Source organism: Euprymna scolopes, chromosome 40 (assembly GCF_053919585.1).
Source record: "Euprymna scolopes isolate OS-2025 chromosome 40, ASM5391958v1, whole genome shotgun sequence".
In the NCBI taxonomy this organism is placed as follows: domain Eukaryota; kingdom Metazoa; phylum Mollusca; class Cephalopoda; order Sepiida; family Sepiolidae; genus Euprymna; species Euprymna scolopes.
The window spans coordinates 45,243,795-45,262,394 of record NC_136521.1 but is presented as its reverse complement, the minus strand read 5'-3'; the positions used below and the strand labels follow the sequence as shown (position 1 = coordinate 45,262,394).

Genomic DNA, 18,600 nt, shown 5'->3' with positions numbered 1-18,600 from the left:
GATTACAAAGAAAAAATTTCAATATAAGAGCTTAATATTTATTTATTTAAAACTGTGCAGAAAGTCAGAAAAACATTGGTACCGTCGGTTTCAAGCCTAAAAAAAGGGGATCAGTTAATGGTTAATAACGTTAGACGAGAGCCTAACATTATTTACCATTAACTGGTCCCCCTTATGTTAGGCTTGAAACCGACGGTACCAATGTTTTTCTGACTTTCTGTACAGTTTTAAATATATATATATATATATATATATATATATATATATATAAATCCTCTTTATCGCTTTATTGCAGGTCAATATATTTTTAATTTTGAAATTATTCATAAACGTAGAGAAGTAAAATTTTGTATTTCTTCTTATTTCATTTGGTTTCCTTGAAAAACTCCTGCTGATAAAGTAATTCTTAAATAATAGCTTGTACATTTCAGTTGACCTCTTGTTTTGCTGAAAATTTTGGCGCTTTTAACGTCATCTTGTCTGGGTCATTTTGACATTGGTTTTTCTATTTTAAATTTATTCCAATCACCATTCAACTTTTTTTTTCTTCCTCCCTTTTTCTTCTTCTTCTTCACGCATTTGCTTTAATTCAGCCTCGACAGTCGAGCTGTATATTTCTTCCATTCCTTTTTTTTTTTTACACACATTTTATCTTTCTTATAATAATATATTGGAAGTCTTTCCCTTTTCCTTGTACCTATTTGGTAATTATTCCACGGATTTCTGTCTTTTGGATTACTTTGGATCATGTTCCAATTACGCGATTCCCTTGGATTTTACTTGTGTGAATGGAAATTTAACTAACTTTTTTGGATTCTGCATCTTTGGATTCTACAATCATTAGATATTTTACCCTTCACCAGACTGTCCATTCACGTGAAATCACTTTTTTATTCACCCTATTCCCTCTGCTTCACTTTTTGTTATCAAGTAAGATCTATGACTTACTTGTAGTTTCATTTAATACTTTTGCAAGCAAAATCCGATCCCGCATTTTGCTAAATCCTACCCTCTGATGAGAAGGAAATCATTTCTCCGAAACTCCGCGGATTAAGGACTATCCACTTATTTAGTGTTTCCTTTTTAAAATTAAATATGTTTTTAACTCTTTTTCAAAGTGTTTTTTAACATGTTTTATTAACTATTTGTTCTTATTATAAGCTCTATCTCCTATTTGGTTTTATCGAGCTTTTACATCTGGTTGAGATTACTTTATAAATATTAATTCTTTAATATTTATAATTTACTTTAGTTTTGCCATCTTGGATCATTTTGGTAAACTTAACTATAATTCTTATTTTATATATATATATATATATATATATATATATATATATATATATATATATATATATATATATGAAAAAAGTTGGTACTTCTGCATATTATATTTTCACGAAATTATTTTGACTTTGATTTCTTTTAAGAGTTAAGAGAAAACAATCATAAAAATTATTGAATTATTGAACCAAAACAGAACACAACAGAAAAGATTAATTGCCGGAACGTTTGTGTAATCAAATGATTTTTTTTAGAAGTACCGACCATTTTCATGCATTCCAAAATATTCCAAATCAACTGTTTTAATTTATTTTGAAATTGTAATAAAAAAAAAACGGGTAACATTTAAAGCGTTGCAGTTTAAATGCTGAAAGTTTGCATGGAACGTCTAGAATGATTTGTTGGGTTTCTTGAGGAAAGATGTATTTTCCTGTATCGTGTCCAAGAAACACATTGGAATGGTAACTCTGCTAGAATGAGTGCGGGAAAGAATATAAGGCAAGCAAAAGAATCCTCAATTGTAATATCTAACCTCTTTTTAAACAATATATTTTTAATTTGCATTGTCCATTCTTTTAACTGACATATTTAATATCCAGATTTCTAAAAGAATGGACAATCGACTCTTTTTTCGACATAAACAGTATTTAATTATTTCTGATATCTTCCCCTTCAACTAGGCACTTTTCTACAGGGGGGGGGTCACTTTTTTCGCCGATATTTTTTAATTTTATCCTCTCCTTTAGATTGTCTAGCCTTAATTTTAAAAAATGTCGCTTCCGGTCTGGCGGTGGTCGTAACAGCATAAACGTTAGGTTTTACCCCGTTCTTTTCCTCCTTTGCGGTAGGGTTCGAGCCTGCCTTCCTACTACCACTTTTTTTTTTTTTTTTGCTCAACATACACATCCAAACATCCGGGCAACGTCGGGCTGAAATGCTAGCAGAATTAACAATGGACTTAATTTCTAACATTCCATTTCTTTAATACTTGCCGACAGGGTTCGATTCTATCCTTATTGTAATATCATTTTCACTTATCTAGTATATCTTCTTACTTCCATGGATGAAATTTTTTTGTGTGAACATCACTCCAGACAAAAAATGAATCCACTTGATATAAGGTGCAAAAAAAAAAAAAATAAAATAATGCCATTCATGGAGTAAAACTAGCCAACTATAAATTTTATATGGATAGACTTCAACCTAGAAAACAGCAATTCTTATCCATTTGTCAGAAAAAATCGCTCATGGAATGTGAAAAATAAAGGCTGAGTTAAAAATTCTGCACAAATTTCTGCGCTAGACATCAAGATTTTTTTTTTTTTTTGTTGTGTTTGACCAAATGCACTTGAAGAAGATCGGAGGTTACATCAGCCGAAATGTTGTGAGAATATCATTCAAGAGCAGCTTGGATGATCTAAAATAGTAATCCTCATCTCAAACATTCCGAAACATATTCTTTTCGACTTTGCTTAATTTTAATTCAAAACACGCATTCATCATGTCAAATAAGTGTAATATAGTGCATATGAGCGTGTGGGAAAATATCAGCAGCAGCGAAGAATAGCTGACTTTTGAAAAGATTAGCAGTAGCAGTAGCCGAAAAAAGCACATACTCCTTTTTTTTTTACAAAGGAGTCACCAATTATCAAGGCCCAAAGGTCACTTGAGGATAAGGGTTAATGAGTGTACAATAGTCAATGGGAAAATGTCGTGGTAATCGTTAGCAGTGGAAATTGGGTAAATTGGATTACTTAAGAGGATAGCTCATCAAGAACTTGTTTACATTGGACTTGAAGACGACCATCTTATAGTCAGCTGGAAAGCAGGAAAACGGAACAGAGTTCCACAGACGTGCACTTCTGAGAAAGAAGCTTTTTTCATGGAATCTACATTTAGGTTTAGGCACAGATAAAGAGAAGAGGAAATTATTGATACTGGTTTCAGCCAGACGAGTGTTTTTTTGTGAAAGTCAGGCCAGAGGGGGGGGCATAGATTGGAGCTCAGACGAGCACTTACCGTGAAAATAACGATAAAGTAGAGACAGGCTTGAAACGTCTCTTCTGTAGGAAAGAGGTGGCAGGGGAGAGAAAAGGGCATTCTTCACTAGGCTACGAAATTTAGTTGTCGCATTTTCAAATTAGGAAGTGTGCGCAAGAAGAAAAAGAAAGAAAAAAAGGAGAAAAAAAGGACACCATGAGCTCATGGGGGAGAAACAAAGTCAACGTAAAAAAAAAAACGGACGTATAAAGTCGGAGGCAAGAAATGGCTGGCTACAGTTTACATGAGGTCAGAGAAGAAATGTTTACACTGGGTGAGATGAATGATGGCAACAGACGGAAAGTAACGGTAATAAAAATTTTTGTTAAAAAAAAAAAGAAAAAATGCCGACCCGGATTTTTATTTATTTATTTACTAGCGGGGGTACCCAGCATTGTCCGGATGTTTTTTTGTTTTTTTTTTGGAGGGGGGTATGTAGGAGAGAGTGACCCTGTTTTAATATTATAAAAAAAAACACGATGTTAAGAAAAATTGGAAAAACCAATACAAAGCAAAACAGCGAACAAACGTTAAAAAAAAAAAAAGAGGAAAAAAGTTTAGGTAGAAAGACAGGCTCGAATCCGAAACATCGAGGCTAAGGCGGGGGAAAAAATGCATGATACGTTACCCCTATGCCAAAGAGACATGCATGTAATAAAGGATAAAATTAAACCTTTAAAAACACTTGCAGGTGGTTGAAACTAACGCGAACGTTTTCTAGGTCAACATGACGTCATTGTCGTAGTAGCAGGAGCAGAGAAAATGAAGGAACGGTTTTTTCCGCACCCCTCCCTGTACAAAACTGATGATTTTAGGGTGAAGGAATTAATGTTTTTGGCCAATTTTTCGATATTTATCGGGCGAAGGTCGGAACTTTAAAATGATACCTATATGGCGAAAATCCGTGCCCCGTGTCGAAAGTTTGTGCGAGACATACAGACACACATGATGATTGCAACGTCTTGTCAGACGAGTGCCACTCCCTCAGACATGTAAAATCCATGAGCCCAAATGCCTGAGGGAGTATCTATACAAAGATGATGTTACAGAGTCTTAGCTTTGTACGACAGCTAAGTCTCTCTCTCGGTTCAAAATGTTGAGATCCAGCAACAAGCAAGAGCAAGATAGCCAGCAACTAATTAAACTGCAGACCAGCTTAATGCGGGTACTGGTCTCCCGCTTTGTTTTTTAAATCAGAGATTTGCTTCTACTAGAAAGGTTGCCTCCACCACGGCTTACGAGAGCCCTCTCCACCCCAATACACACACACACACACACACACACACACACACACACACACACACACACACACACACACACACACATACACACACAAATATACACTGTGCTAGTTGGCCGTTGACCCAGAAAAAGAGTTCATTCGCCCTTTGACAGACACACATACATACATACATACATACATACAAACATACATACATACACACATTTTCGCTTTTATATATATAGATTTCTTCTTGTTTGTTTGTAACGACAACATTACATAGAAAAATACACACAAGTAATTACTAATTCTAATAATCTAAATGTTTATTTTCTTTCTTTTGTTCGCGTTATGTTCTTGTGTTATCGTCAAATTGCCAATTTGTCACTTATTTGTCACTATTCCTTTTTTTTTTTTTTTTTTTACTCTCCTTATTTTCCAGGGACACATTTCATTACGGATGAAATTCAGAGTTTCTTCCACAACAAAACTTCGAAGCAACTCCACCCGACCTCGATCTCAACAATCCTGTGTAGCAGTTGTCGGTCACCTTCATGCAGGTGATCACAGCGTAAGTATGTGTGTGTATATATATATCTCAATCAACAAGGGTTTTATCACTCAATGAGGAACTCCTCCATGGACTTTAGCCATCTATCTCTGACCCGAGTGAACTTGGACGAGAGATAGATGGCTGGATAGGGTGCGCCGGGCAGCTCCTGCCTAGATGTCGCAGATAGTGGATGGACGATATATATATATATATATATATATATATATATATATATATATATATATAATACTCCATTTAATAAGTTACTGGATCATTGATACGATTCGGTAACCGAAACCTCTCGTCAGCATCAGACAAAGCCAAACTCTTTGTCAAGAACTTTGCAGCTAATTCTACCCTTTGCGATCAAGGCCGCCAACCCCCAATATTTCCTCCTGTATCAGAAAACATGCTATGTGATATACGTATATCTGTACGTGATGTTGCCAAGCTAATCAAAAACCTTGATTCCAGTAAAGCAACTGGCCCTGACGGTATTCCAATTATAGTACTCAAAAAACTTCAACCTGAACTAGCGCCCATACTTACAAAACTGTTTAAACGTTGTCTTAAGGAGAATAGTTTCCCATCTCCCTGGAAAATTTCATCAGTATGCCCTGTATTTAAGAATTCAGGTGATCGCTCATCCCCCTCTCAGTACAGGCCAATAAGTCTCCTGTGCGTCATGAGTAAGTTGCTGGAATCTGTGTTAAATACAGAAGTAATCAACCATCTCAACAAAAATAACCTTCTTAGTGACACTCAATATGGTTTCCGTTCTGCTAGATCTACAGCAGATGTGCTTACAGTTATATCTCATAGGATTAGCAAATCTCTCGACGGAGGCAACCTTTCTAGGGCAATTGCTCTTGACATATCTAAAGCCTTTGATAGGGTATGGCATAAAGGTTTACTTCATAAGATCTCTAGCTAGCTGGAAATGTCTTCTCAATTATTAAATCATTTCTTTCTGATAGGTTCATAAGAGTAGTAGTTGAGGGGCAAAAATCAGAAGCTCACAGTATTAATGCCGGTGTCCCTCAGGAGTCCATCCTGGGCCCAACTCTTTTCCTGATCTAAATTAATGATCTTCCAAATCACATCCTTACATCATTTGTAGACATCTATGCTGACGACACTACCATTTATGGTAGCACATCTAAGACAGTAAACGACCAAGTTCTCTCCAATTCTCTCTCCTCTGATCTTGAGCACGTAGTACAATGGGGTAAGGAGTGGCTGGTTACTTTTAATGCATCTAAAACCAAGCTTCTCTCTTTACATCATCAACATTCTGATCCACATCTGGCATCAATTGAAATGAATGGCTCTCGTTTTCAGGAGGCCTCAAGTTTTGTAAAGCTTCTTGGCTTGACCATTACTCCTGATCTTAAATGGAACACGTACATCAAATCTGTTGCCAAGGCCGCTGGAAAAATGGTGGGATCTTTCTATCGATCCGGTAGATATCTCACTGCTGATGCTATTCTCTATCTGTATAAGAGCCAAGTATGTCCAAGGATGGAGTACTGTTACCACATCTGGGCAGGAGCTGCTAGAAAGGACTTGTCCTGCCTTGATAGAGTTCAAAATAGACTTCGTAGCCTCGTAGGAGATGTCCTTTTCTCTTCCTTGCAACCTCTATCTCACAGAAGAGATGTTGCGAGTTTGTCTCTGATGTATCGTTATTTTCATGGAAAGTGCTCGACTGAGCTTCAATCTATGGTCCCCCCTCGCCAAACTTTCACAAGAAACACTCGTCTAGCTGTAAACACTGTCAATAATTCCCTCCACTCTTTATCTGTGCCTAAACCTAAACGTAGATTCCATGAACAAAGCTTCTTTCTTAGAACTGCACGCCTGTGGAATTGTCTTCCGTTTTCCTGCTTTCCGGCTGACTACAATATGGTTGTGTTCAAGTCTAACGTAAATAAGTTCTTGATGAGCCGTTCCATATAAGTTATCAAATTTACCAAATTTTCATTACTAATGATTACTATATTGTCCAATTTCTACTGTACACTCTTTAACCCTTATCCTTGAGTGGCCTCTTGGCCTTGATAATGTCGTGATGCCTATGTAAAAAAAAATTTAAAAAACATGTGTAACTAAGCAGATAAAACGGATATAAAATATATATATATATATATATATATATATATAACTACTTCATTTAATCACATAAATTAACATACAAAAGTATTATTTTATGCGTAAACTTTAACTATTTACTTCGACAGTGCTCAATATATAGGTAGAGCTAGGTAGTAAGCTATAAAAATCGGCCCAGCCGTTTAGGAGTCCATAGGGAATGAGCTCTCTCTCTCTCTCTCTCTCTCTCTCTCACACACACACACACACAGACAAAGTTCCTTTTATATAATAGTTGAGATTGTCACTTGTTATATATACATATATATATATATATATATATATATATATATATATATATATATATATATATATATATATATATATATAGTCATCCACATACAGTACTGCTTCGCTGTTTCACAGGTCATCAAAGGCAATTACCTCAAGCCAGGATTGAAACCCGACTGCTGTACGACAGTCAAGGCTCATAACCATTACGTTAATCGGCGGCTGCTGTGCGAGTTGTGAATTAACGATGTTTTGACATCTTCTGAAATACCTAAGCTAGATTTATTTACACAAAGAGCATCGCTTTATACGCTAATGGTAATTCGTGTATCACTTCTCAATATGTTCAACTCAAGATAAGGAGAATTATAGTCATCCACATAAAGTACTGTTTCGTTGTTTCACAGCTCATCAGTGTGGCTAGACAGGCAAAGAGAGAGAGAGAGAGAGAGAGAGAGAGAGAGAGAGAGAAAGAGAGCGAGAGCGAGAGAGAGAAATAATTTGAAAAGGTAAGTTTTTAATGAAAAGACAAACCTATCTGGATATGAAAGGCTTTATTACTTTTTATCATGTCAATAAGGTTAAAAACAGTTAAGGTAAGGGACAAGGGAACAAAAGAGGGAGAAAACTGTTTAGACCATAGCATTTCAAAGTTAAATGTTTCTCATCAGGAGAGGAGAAAAAATCGGCATTATACATAAAGGTCTCCCCCTTTTTTCCCCCTTTTCCCTTATGTTAACCAATCTGCAGGGGATTCCTAAGGAAATATTCCTGCCAAATATCTCATAGGAAATTTTTCCAATATATCACAGTATCTTCCAAACCGATGGTCCATTCTAACTTTAAATTCTGTACAGTTGCCATGTCGTTAGACCATATGTATATTATCTATATATTAATAGGATAGCGAGTGTGTTATTTATTTTGTGTATCACACTTACATCTGAGTGACTGTCGTTTAATAGTTATGGACTTCCCATTTCTTGTAATAAATAATTTTATTAAGAATTCTTCATAAATTTTGGTTTCGGTTTCGATTAGTGCTGGTGGCACTTAAGTCATGTATTTTTTTTTTTTATAAATAATTTTAGTTGAAGGAACTAAAGTTATATATATATGCATATATTTTTTTTCATAAGTTTTGGTTTCGGTTTCGATTCAAGCTGATGCATCCAAGTCATATGGATATATTTTTTTGATTTTGGAAATCGCAACTTTATAATATATAAAAATCGATAGAACATTAACTCTGTAATAATATATACGAAATCTGCAAGAATTAAAATATCATATTTAAACGTACTTTACAACCAGGCTAGGTCGGGCGTCCCTGCTAACTTAGAGAAATACTTTTGCAGTTTTAACAAAAGAGCTACAATAATATCAGAACGTCTCCATTTACACTGAACATTTACAGAATGCCAACATCAATATATTTCATATGAATGAGTTCCCTGTGGAATTTCCACAGGTCGCGCTAGTTTTGATTATTTTGACAATTTCCAGACGGGACTTGGAAAAAAATGTCCTATTTTATTTTTGCACGATTAAAACTTTCAACAGCACATCTGATTGAGCGATTTTCATTGGCTGAGCGTTTCGACATATTTCGGCAGTTTATGTAAACTTCTGGAATATGCTGAGGCAACATTCATAGGAAAACGATTGGTTTGCTGCATAATTATCCAAACTATAGATCCTCATCTCAAAAATTCAGAAACTAATTCTATTCATAATCCCAACATCAAATAACCTGCTTGTATTCTAAGAAACATTCTCAAACCTAAATAACCTATCATTTTCTTCATCTTTCCTAAACAAGATCCTCATCTAATAAAATTAAATAAGAAGTGACACTCTCAACTTCGTGTGTGTGTGTGTGTGTGTGTGTGTGTGTGTGTGTGTGTGTGTGTGTGAGTTCATTCCCTATGAACTCCTAAACGGCTGGGCCGATTTTTTTAGTGAAATTCCACACAAATATATTTTATGTGCCTGGCAGTGTTCTTAGATAGGTTTTGTATCAGAATGTCTCTAATAAGTATCGATAATTGATAATCGAAAAATCTGATGAAAGAACGAACAGGCGATTTTGACTAAAACCTTATACAGCCTAACATCACAAATGAATTTGAGAAGTTTTACTACCGCTCAAGCAGAAAGGCTTTGGCATATAAAATCTACTTTTTGATATGATATGACAGGGGTGTGTTCGAAATGAATGTTTTTGTTTAGAGCACAATTTAGCCATGATACTTGATATTTGTATTCTAAACTTTAAATTAAGCCATTATATAAAAATAAGTTTACAAAATCTACAGTAGGTTCTCTACAGTGCAATGTAGACTACAATGTATTGTGGATTAAGTAACTGCGAGCAGAATTGAAAAATGGGCGATTTTACTGATTTCGATGACAATAAAATATGGAAGGGTGAAACATTTGTTGATCCTCATTCATTTCCGGGCAACATCGAGTCTCCCTGCTAATAGGTGTATAATTGTAGAATATAAGATTTGGTTTTAAATTATCTTTTCATTCTGTTGTCTATGCTTTAGGAACTCGCCGTTCTGAACAGCGAAGAGAACACGTCCGGTGTCAGCATGTTGAGCGAGGGCGTACGAGTCCTTCGAATATCCAAGAAGAATACAGTCTCCCTTGGGTCAGCCACATGCATTCAAAAGTTTTTCCAGAAATACACTCCACGTCAGTAAGTAAAGAAATCTTTTTGTTCTTCCGATATTTTGTCTATCCATCATACTCACCCTCACCATTTTTTTATTTTTTTAATTTTTTTTTTTGCTGTTAAGCCAACCGGAAGTCTGCATAGAGCCCACAGTGTTTATACATGATGAAACACTAAATTTGTCGCACTAAAGAAAACAACACTACAGTTTTATTTTAATCCAGGTAACTTAATTATGAAGTAGAACCGACATCTATTCAATGTAGCTGCCTTCAGCCTCAATCACCATCTCATTATGGGTTTGGAACTGGGAGTATGCCTTTTCCACAAGTGCTGGCAGGAGTTCGGCAAATACTCAGCGGATGACGACAATCAGGCTGGCTTTGGTATTTTGGGAGATCATGTTGGTGATGTTCTCGACGTATGACCAAACAATGTAGTCCAGCTGGTTCGGGTTGGGGGAGGAGGGGGTGGGCAGTGAGAGAAGGGTATAAAGTGTAGCACTCCTTCTGAAGACAAGCCTAGATCTCTTTGGACTTGTGGGCCAACGCTGAGTCCTGCTGCCACACCCAGGATCTGTCAGTGGCCACCTGATTGTACCAGGGGGGTCATCCAGGTACACTTTAGTGTTGACTTTCAAGCCAACTTCAAAAATGTGAGGTGGCATGATGTGGCCCTCACTTGAAACCAGACCAAAGACCATAATCGTGGCTGGAAACTTTGTTGAGTTGTGCCCTCAAGTGTTGAACCGTCTGGATTTGCATTTTGTAGGGGCTGGTAATGGTCCTGTTGTCATAACTTGAATAGGTAGAAAGCATAAGTTCCATAGCGGCACATCTCCGATCTCGCTTGTTGAACAGTGTGTCATTTTCAGACATGATAAAAGGCTCCTACCGCTCTTGGGATTTGGGATTTGTACACAACTGGCTAACTAGTAGATGGTTTACAACAAAAAAAAAGAAAAAAAAAAGAAAGCTGATTGTTATCAAACGGAAATGGAATCATGTCGTTTTTTTCTAGGGTGACAATTTTATCGTTCCACCCTGTACTTCAGGATTATTTGGTCTATATAAAGTCCTCCTCGTTCGTCATAGCTATTTGGTATATCTACAGATTTTTATCCCCTGATGCCCAGAGCACCAAAGTCTAATGATTGCATACTAAGTCTTTAGGGATGTGTTCACGCCATTTTGGAGTTTTACTTCAGAATGTTTTGTGATGAGAGAAATATTTTTACGATGAGTCGCATCCAGAGAAATATTTTCAGTGAAAAAGGTCCGAAGATTTTATAATCAAACTAGCTGACCGCCCGGCCAGCTAGTTTGATTATAAAACTACAATCGTACAAAACGCTTAAACATAATATTTTAAAAACTACAATATACAAACATGATATTTTAAATAAACATGATATTTTAAAAACTACAATAGACAACATCTATATATATATATATATACAAGGCAAAATGTGTGTGTGTATGTATGTATGTATGTTCGTTTTTTGTGTATGTCTGCAAAAGGCTTTTTTTCGAGGCCTTCTGCTAGTAGTTTATACAACTACAATCGTACAATACGCTTAAACATGATATTTTAATTTATGCTGATCGCATATGTATTATTATAGAATCAATCCTCTATTGATTATTATATATATGAGAAATAATTTGCCCGGTGGACAAATTTGCAAAAAAAAAAAATAATAAAAATAATAATGATAATGTCGGTCATCAAATTCCGTTTGTGTTTGTTTACAATGTCACGTCAGCTGATATTTGATCTTGACGATGAATGTCCTGGAAAAGTCATTTCTAATTAATGTTTAGTTTTAAAATATGCAAAGTAAAGAACTTTTATAAATTGAACTCTATTAATAAGAAAAAACTTAAAATAAAATGGTGAGGTAGATCTGCACTTGAACAGGAAGCATTCGATCTGTAGTTGAATGCTCTACCACTGAGCTACATCTCCAGATTACAATAAATCTATTTTTTTTTTAAGAAAAAATAATTTGCTGAGATTTTATTATCTCCTTTGGCCGGCGTAACATAAAATATTCCCCTGTAAACATTATTCTTTTTTTTTTTTTTTATCTATAAAAGAATAAGGACTATTTTTAAGATCGGATTTTTTCGATTTTCAATACTTATCGAACGAATTTCTGTAAAAAAAAAACATATCTAAAAACACTGCCAGACATATAAATTAGTTTTGTGTGAAATTTGTAAAAGATAAGCTCAGCTGTTTCAGAACCTATGAGGAAGGAACTCACACACACACACACACACACACACACGAAAAATGAGAGACATTGTTATACAGTACACAAAAGAAAATAATGAGTTCAGAAGGTACATATTCACAAAAGATATTTCATATATGTTTAAAATAGAAGTTTACAGTAATAGGAAAAAACATAGAATGTCTGTGAATATTTTTAGAATTGTAAAAAAACAAGGCCGATTCATTACTTGAGCCACTGAAGAAACATGAATCGATTAATTAAGAGCCGTGAGTTTCAAGGTTCAGGAAAATCGTTTACAAAACGCTCATTTATAGAAATTGTAATTCATTAAAAGTTGTTAAAAAAAAAAAGGCAATGTTCATTTGTTTTTATATTAATCAGATATTTCAGTGAGAAAGATTGGAAATATTTCAATGAATAAAGTTTATATAGATTGCCAGACGATAAGGCAATGAGTTGTGTGTGTGTGTGTGTGTGTGTGTGTGTGTGTGTGTGTGTGTGGAGAGAGAGAGAGAGAGAGAGAGAGAGAGAGAGAGAGAGAGATGTTACAGAGATGAGCGACCACAGTGGGGTGCCCAGCAACGCCGGGTGGTCCATAGGCGCGGGTTAACTGGGTTCCACTCGTTTATTGAACAGAAATTTGGCTTTTTAAAGGATTTAGGTAGCTCCCAAACAGACAAATTCAAATAAATTCAGAAAGTTTTCCGATTGGTCCAAAATATAATTATTTATTTTTATTCACGATAGTGACGTGCGTACAAATGCGTTTATGCATTTTGATTTTGTACGTTGATGTGAAAACATCGACTACTACAAGTCCTTTGAATACCAAAATAGAGGGCCTGGTCGGTATTCTGCGAATGTTAACTTTCCTATTTAAATAAACAGAATACACAGACCAAATGTAGGTAAATAAATATGATCAACATGACAGGAATTGAAACAAATACATTGAGGAGATTGCCAAGACTGCTGCAAAGAAGGTGGGCTGCTTCTACCATGCTAGAAAATAACTTACATCAAAACAGATACAACACTTTGCTTTTAACCAAAGAGCCAAAGAATTATTTATCCCTCTCCCATGATGTGATATAAGGTTCGGAAAATAGGATTGAAAAGGCAGCACCGTAAAGGAAGAGTCTTCTGTCCCGCAAAAAAAAAAAAAAAATTCATGGGCAGCCCTGGCAGTATTCCCCGATAGGGGTGTCTCAGGTGATTATCAAAAACTAACCCCCTTCTCAAAGGTAGAAGGTAAAGCCTGGGAGGATAGGCCTTCTATAACTGCATAGGACCAGCAACATATCAGTCAACAGAAAAAAAGTAATTTCAAAAATGATTTAGATTCTGCCGGAAAAGGCCAAGAAAATTTAAGGTCATGATTCATCTAAATCAGAGTTTACTTAACTTCAGGACACCATGGAGCCCCTGAGGAGGGCAAAGGATTATCACGGAGCACTAACAATATAATTACTAAAATAAATATAAAAAACATCCATTTCAAATTTTGACACTAACTAATGATAATGTTTACAGTCATGTTCTTTTTTTTTATCATTATTAATCAAAAATTGATGTATTCTTTTTTGTAAATTTATTTTTATTTACTTTTTTGAAAAAAATAAAAAATAAAATAAATAAATTTACTAAACAAAAAATAAAATAAATAAATTTACTAAAAAAAATAAATAAATTTACTAAAAGAAAAAAATAAATAAATTTACTAAAAAAAAAATGAATAAATAAATTTACTAAAAAAAAAATAAATTTACTAAAAAAAAAATAAATTTACTAAAAAAAAAAAAAAATGCCACCCTGAGACTCTTTACACCTGCAGTTATCTATCATATCTCTTTCCAGTAAAAAAAAAAAAAAAAATCAATAATTAAATATCAGCAGCTATTTAATTTTTCCATATAAAACATTTGGTCCTCTTTAAGCCCCTCAACCTCACTCACGGGGCCCCCTGTTTGGAAAACCCTGATCTAGATAAAGGATCTCTTCCACCACTCCGTCTTACTTAATGGATGATTTCATTTACTTATGACGTCATACATTGTGCACGGTTATCTCCTATTTCTATTTTATTGATTGACGCCATATAGTAACATTACCATTTTGATGACGTCATCAAGTGCACACGAAGACAAGAAAAAAAGTTAGTTTTACTAATATATTTTGGACCACGGTTCGTCTACATTATGAGGTCATAAAGTATCCCACACATCCTCTCTCCCTTCTAGTTTGATAGGTGACATCAGTTTTTGACATCATTTATTGTGCACCTCTCTCTCTCTCTCTCTCTCTCTCTCTCTCTCTCTCTCTCTCTGTTTTAATGGATGACGTCACAAAACGATGACGTCATCCAGTCTGCACGATTATATGATCCACAGTTTTTTTAAGCAGCATATAGGTAGATAGATCAGCAGCAGCCTGCATTTACTCATATATTTTAATTATTATAAAACTCTGTGAACCGTCCAGGCATCCTTGCTTGCTTCCTTGAATCTTGTGTATGTGTATATGTAGTTGTATGTGTGCTAATCCAACCGAAGCAGCAAACATACAGTACTGTTTCGCTGTTTCACAGTTCATCAGTGTGGCTGACCACCTGACCACCCAAACGACAATCGGAGCTTCTTACGATTGCGCTATTCGGCTGCTGCTATGCGGGAAGTGAATTAACAATGTTTTGACATTGTCCAAATACCTAAGCTCAATTTGTTTACACAAAGAGCATCGCTTAATATGCTAATGGTAATTTGTATATCACTTCCCAATATGCTCAACCCAAGATAGGGAGTATTATAGTCATCCACATACAGTACTGTTTCGCTGTTTCACAGTTCATCAGTGTGGCTGACCACCTGACCACCCAAACGACAATCGGAGCTTCTTACGATTGCGCTATTCGGCTGCTGCTATGCGGGAAGTGAATTAACAATGTTTTGACATTGTCCAAATACCTAAGCTCAATTTGTTTACACAAAGAGCATCGCTTAATATGCTCATGGTAATTTGTATATCACTTCCCAATATGCTCAACCCAAGATAGGGAGTATTATAGTCATCCACATACAGTACTGTTTCGCTGTTTCACAGTTCATCAGTCTGGCTAAACAAGCAACTATCTCAAGCCTGGATTTATATATATATATATATATATATATATATATAGTGGTTGTAACTAGTCGAGTGATTTTTGTGAAAGTTTGGCAAGGGGGTGGGACCATAGATTGGAGTTCAGTTGAGCACTTGCCATGAAAATAATGATAGAACATAGACAGGCTCGCAATGTCTCTTCTGTAGGAAAGAGGTTGCAGGAAATAAAAAAAAAGGCATCACCTGCTAGGTTTCGAAGCGGGTTTTGAACGCTATCAAGGCTAGGTAGGGCATGCCAAGCAGCTCCTGCCCAGTTATAGCAACAGTAGTCCATTTTAGGGCATACTTGGCTCTTATACACATAGAGGATTGCATCGGCAGTGAGATACCTACTAGAGTGGTAGAGTGATCCAACTATTTTTCCAGCAATCTTGCCAACAGATTTGATGCATATGTTCCATTTAAGATCAGGAGTGAAGGTCAGTTCCAGAAGCTTGTCAAGATATGGAGCTTCCCAAGATTAGAGCCATTCATTTCGATTGGGGTGTTATCGGAGTCAGAGCGATTATGATGAAAGGAGGGAAGCTTGGTTTTAGATGCATTAAAATAATTATTCCAGGTTAATATTATTCTGTAGCGGAATTGGCAATAACCCAAATGGGGGGAAATAAAGAGCTTACCTCGGATACGTATGTTGTTTTGTTGCGGGCCGAGGGGATGAGAGTGGAAGAGAGTTCTAAGATGGCGTCCATGGGTTTTTATTGGCGTTGACCCCATGTAATTCTCACAGAATCGTATGTGCTCTCATGCGATTATGCAAATATATAATTCCCAAATGCTATAAAGGCAGGAGGCTGGGAAGCAGTCAGGCAGTGTCCTGCAGATTGTGTGTATGTTGGTAGTTCTGCCGATTGGATTGTTGTTTGTGACGAACCACGAATCTGTGAGAAGCAAGTTTTCTTCTGCTTTTTTTTTTGTTTGTCTCCTTCTTCTTTCTCTAAGGTCATTACAGCCAGGAAATCCCTCTCTTCTAGAGGCGGGCGGTGGAGGGCGAAACTGACAATTTCCTATCTTTGTTCCTGATTTTTGCCTACTACATTTTGCTACATATTCAAAGGCAAAACAACCAATGAGTTTAAAGCGGTCTATACAAAATTGCTCAATACTAAAGTATAGCAATATATACTTTTTATCAACTTTTACATAAACATTTAGGCATCGCTACACATTCATGAGTATGCTGCAGTCAACTAGTTATAAATAACTAGAGAGTTCAGCAGGTGATATTGCTTTTATAAAAGTCAAATCCTTGACCTATTTTCTCCCCTCCCACAGCAATGTGCACTTAAAATTCTAAACCTAACGTCTCTCCCTATTATGTCTCTTAGTTTTATCCCTTAAACAGTTTATCTCCCTTGGCCGGACATTTTTCTTATAGAGGTTTGCTCTCCAAACAAGGACTTCTGTGAACTTTTCTCCAATTTTCATTAAGGACTTGACTTTTGTAAAAACAACATTGCCTAACAAAGCCTCTAATTATTTATAACTAGTTTACTGAAACATACTCATGAATGTGCAACGATGCCTAAATGTTCATGTATAAATAAATAAAATGTATGTATATATATATACAGGGTGTCCGTAAAGTTACTATACAGTCTTATTGTTTTATTGTAGTATATTTGTATTAATAGTTAATATTTATTTCTTTTACAGGTTTATTTAATCAAAGACTGTATAGTAACTTTACAGACACCCTGTCTGTATATATATATATATATATATATATATATATATATATATATATATACACACACACACACACACACACACACACATCAATACATTGCGTAAGCATGAAACACTAGTGTAGGTATAAAAGAAAGCCTTGAAATAAAAACAAAACGTAAAATATTTCTCTCCACAATTTAAAAAAATATCACATTTCCTTCCACCATTTGAAAAATGTCACATTTTCTTTCCACCATTTGAAAAATGTCGCATTTCGTTTCATTTTGTTTTTAAATGCAATATTTCCTCCAGCATTTTAAAAATGACACATTTCCTTCCACTGTTTTTAAAATGTCACATTTTATTTCCACCATTTGAAAAATGTCACATTTTCTTCCCACCATTTAAAAAATGTCACATTTCGTTTCATTTTGTTTTTAAATTTAATATTTTCCTCCAACATTTCAAAAATTGTAGCATTTCTCTGTGCCATTTTAAGAAAAGAAACTGTAGCATTTCTCTCCACCATTCCCTGATGAAAATAGTTGGCTTTGTCTTCCAGGATTCCATCAGAAGAGGAACTTTGCAAGACTTATTATGAGAGTTCCAAGTGGAACCAATTCACGAAGCAAATTCTCAACACGCAACTATTGGAGAAAAACGGTGCTGCTCTGGCGTTCATCCCAGCAACATCTAAAGGCAGTGCCATCCGAGAACGGAATACATCATCCCCGTTTGACAAATATCCAGAGTTTTTTGGACTCTTGAAGCACCAATCGGTGACAACTAAAGGACACAATCAACAAATTAATAAAGATATTCAAAAATAAATATTGTTTGTGTTTTGAGAATTATTCAGACTCTATTTATCGTCACTAATTTTAAAAACTACTACTACTACTACTACTACTACTACTACTACTACTACAATAGTGACTGAAGGTAAAAAACAAAGTTTGTTTTCATTTTGGTCATTTTGTTATTTGTTGTTGTGGGTTACTAATCACTCCTATTTCAGAACTAAGTGGAATCAACCAGTCCTATGAACACCACTGGTTTCAGAGACTAAATGGAGACATTCATACCATGTTTAACCGCATGCTACAAACACGTTCCTCTCATACCAGTTTAGTGGCTCCTGTATTCTTTATGATAAATACATATTATATTTTATACACTTTACACTAATTGTAGTTTCTTTCATTAATAATCCCTAGCACCGGATTCCAACATCTTTTTCAGTTGCAGGAATGAGTAATAAGTCCTTGGTTATATCATAATATCCATTGATGGGATTGTAGATCAAAATGAGATCCCTGCTCAACTAAGAAAAAGTGAAGCTTTTTGAGTTGGCTTCCATACGGGAA

General features: G+C 35.4%; 1 protein-coding gene across 1 annotated transcript in view; it reads left to right on the top strand.

Moving 5' to 3' along the window:
- Window positions 1–18,063, top strand: part of LOC145265659 (uncharacterized) — a 95,546-nt gene extending 77,483 nt beyond the window's left edge. The window contains exons 8-10 of the mRNA XM_080121724.1: window positions 4,986–5,114; window positions 10,034–10,185; window positions 17,796–18,063. Of these exons, the coding sequence (XP_079977850.1) occupies window positions 4,986–5,114; window positions 10,034–10,185; window positions 17,796–18,063 (549 nt within the window). The remainder of the gene's footprint in view (window positions 1–4,985; window positions 5,115–10,033; window positions 10,186–17,795) is intronic.
- Window positions 18,064–18,600: the final 537 nt, after the last annotated feature.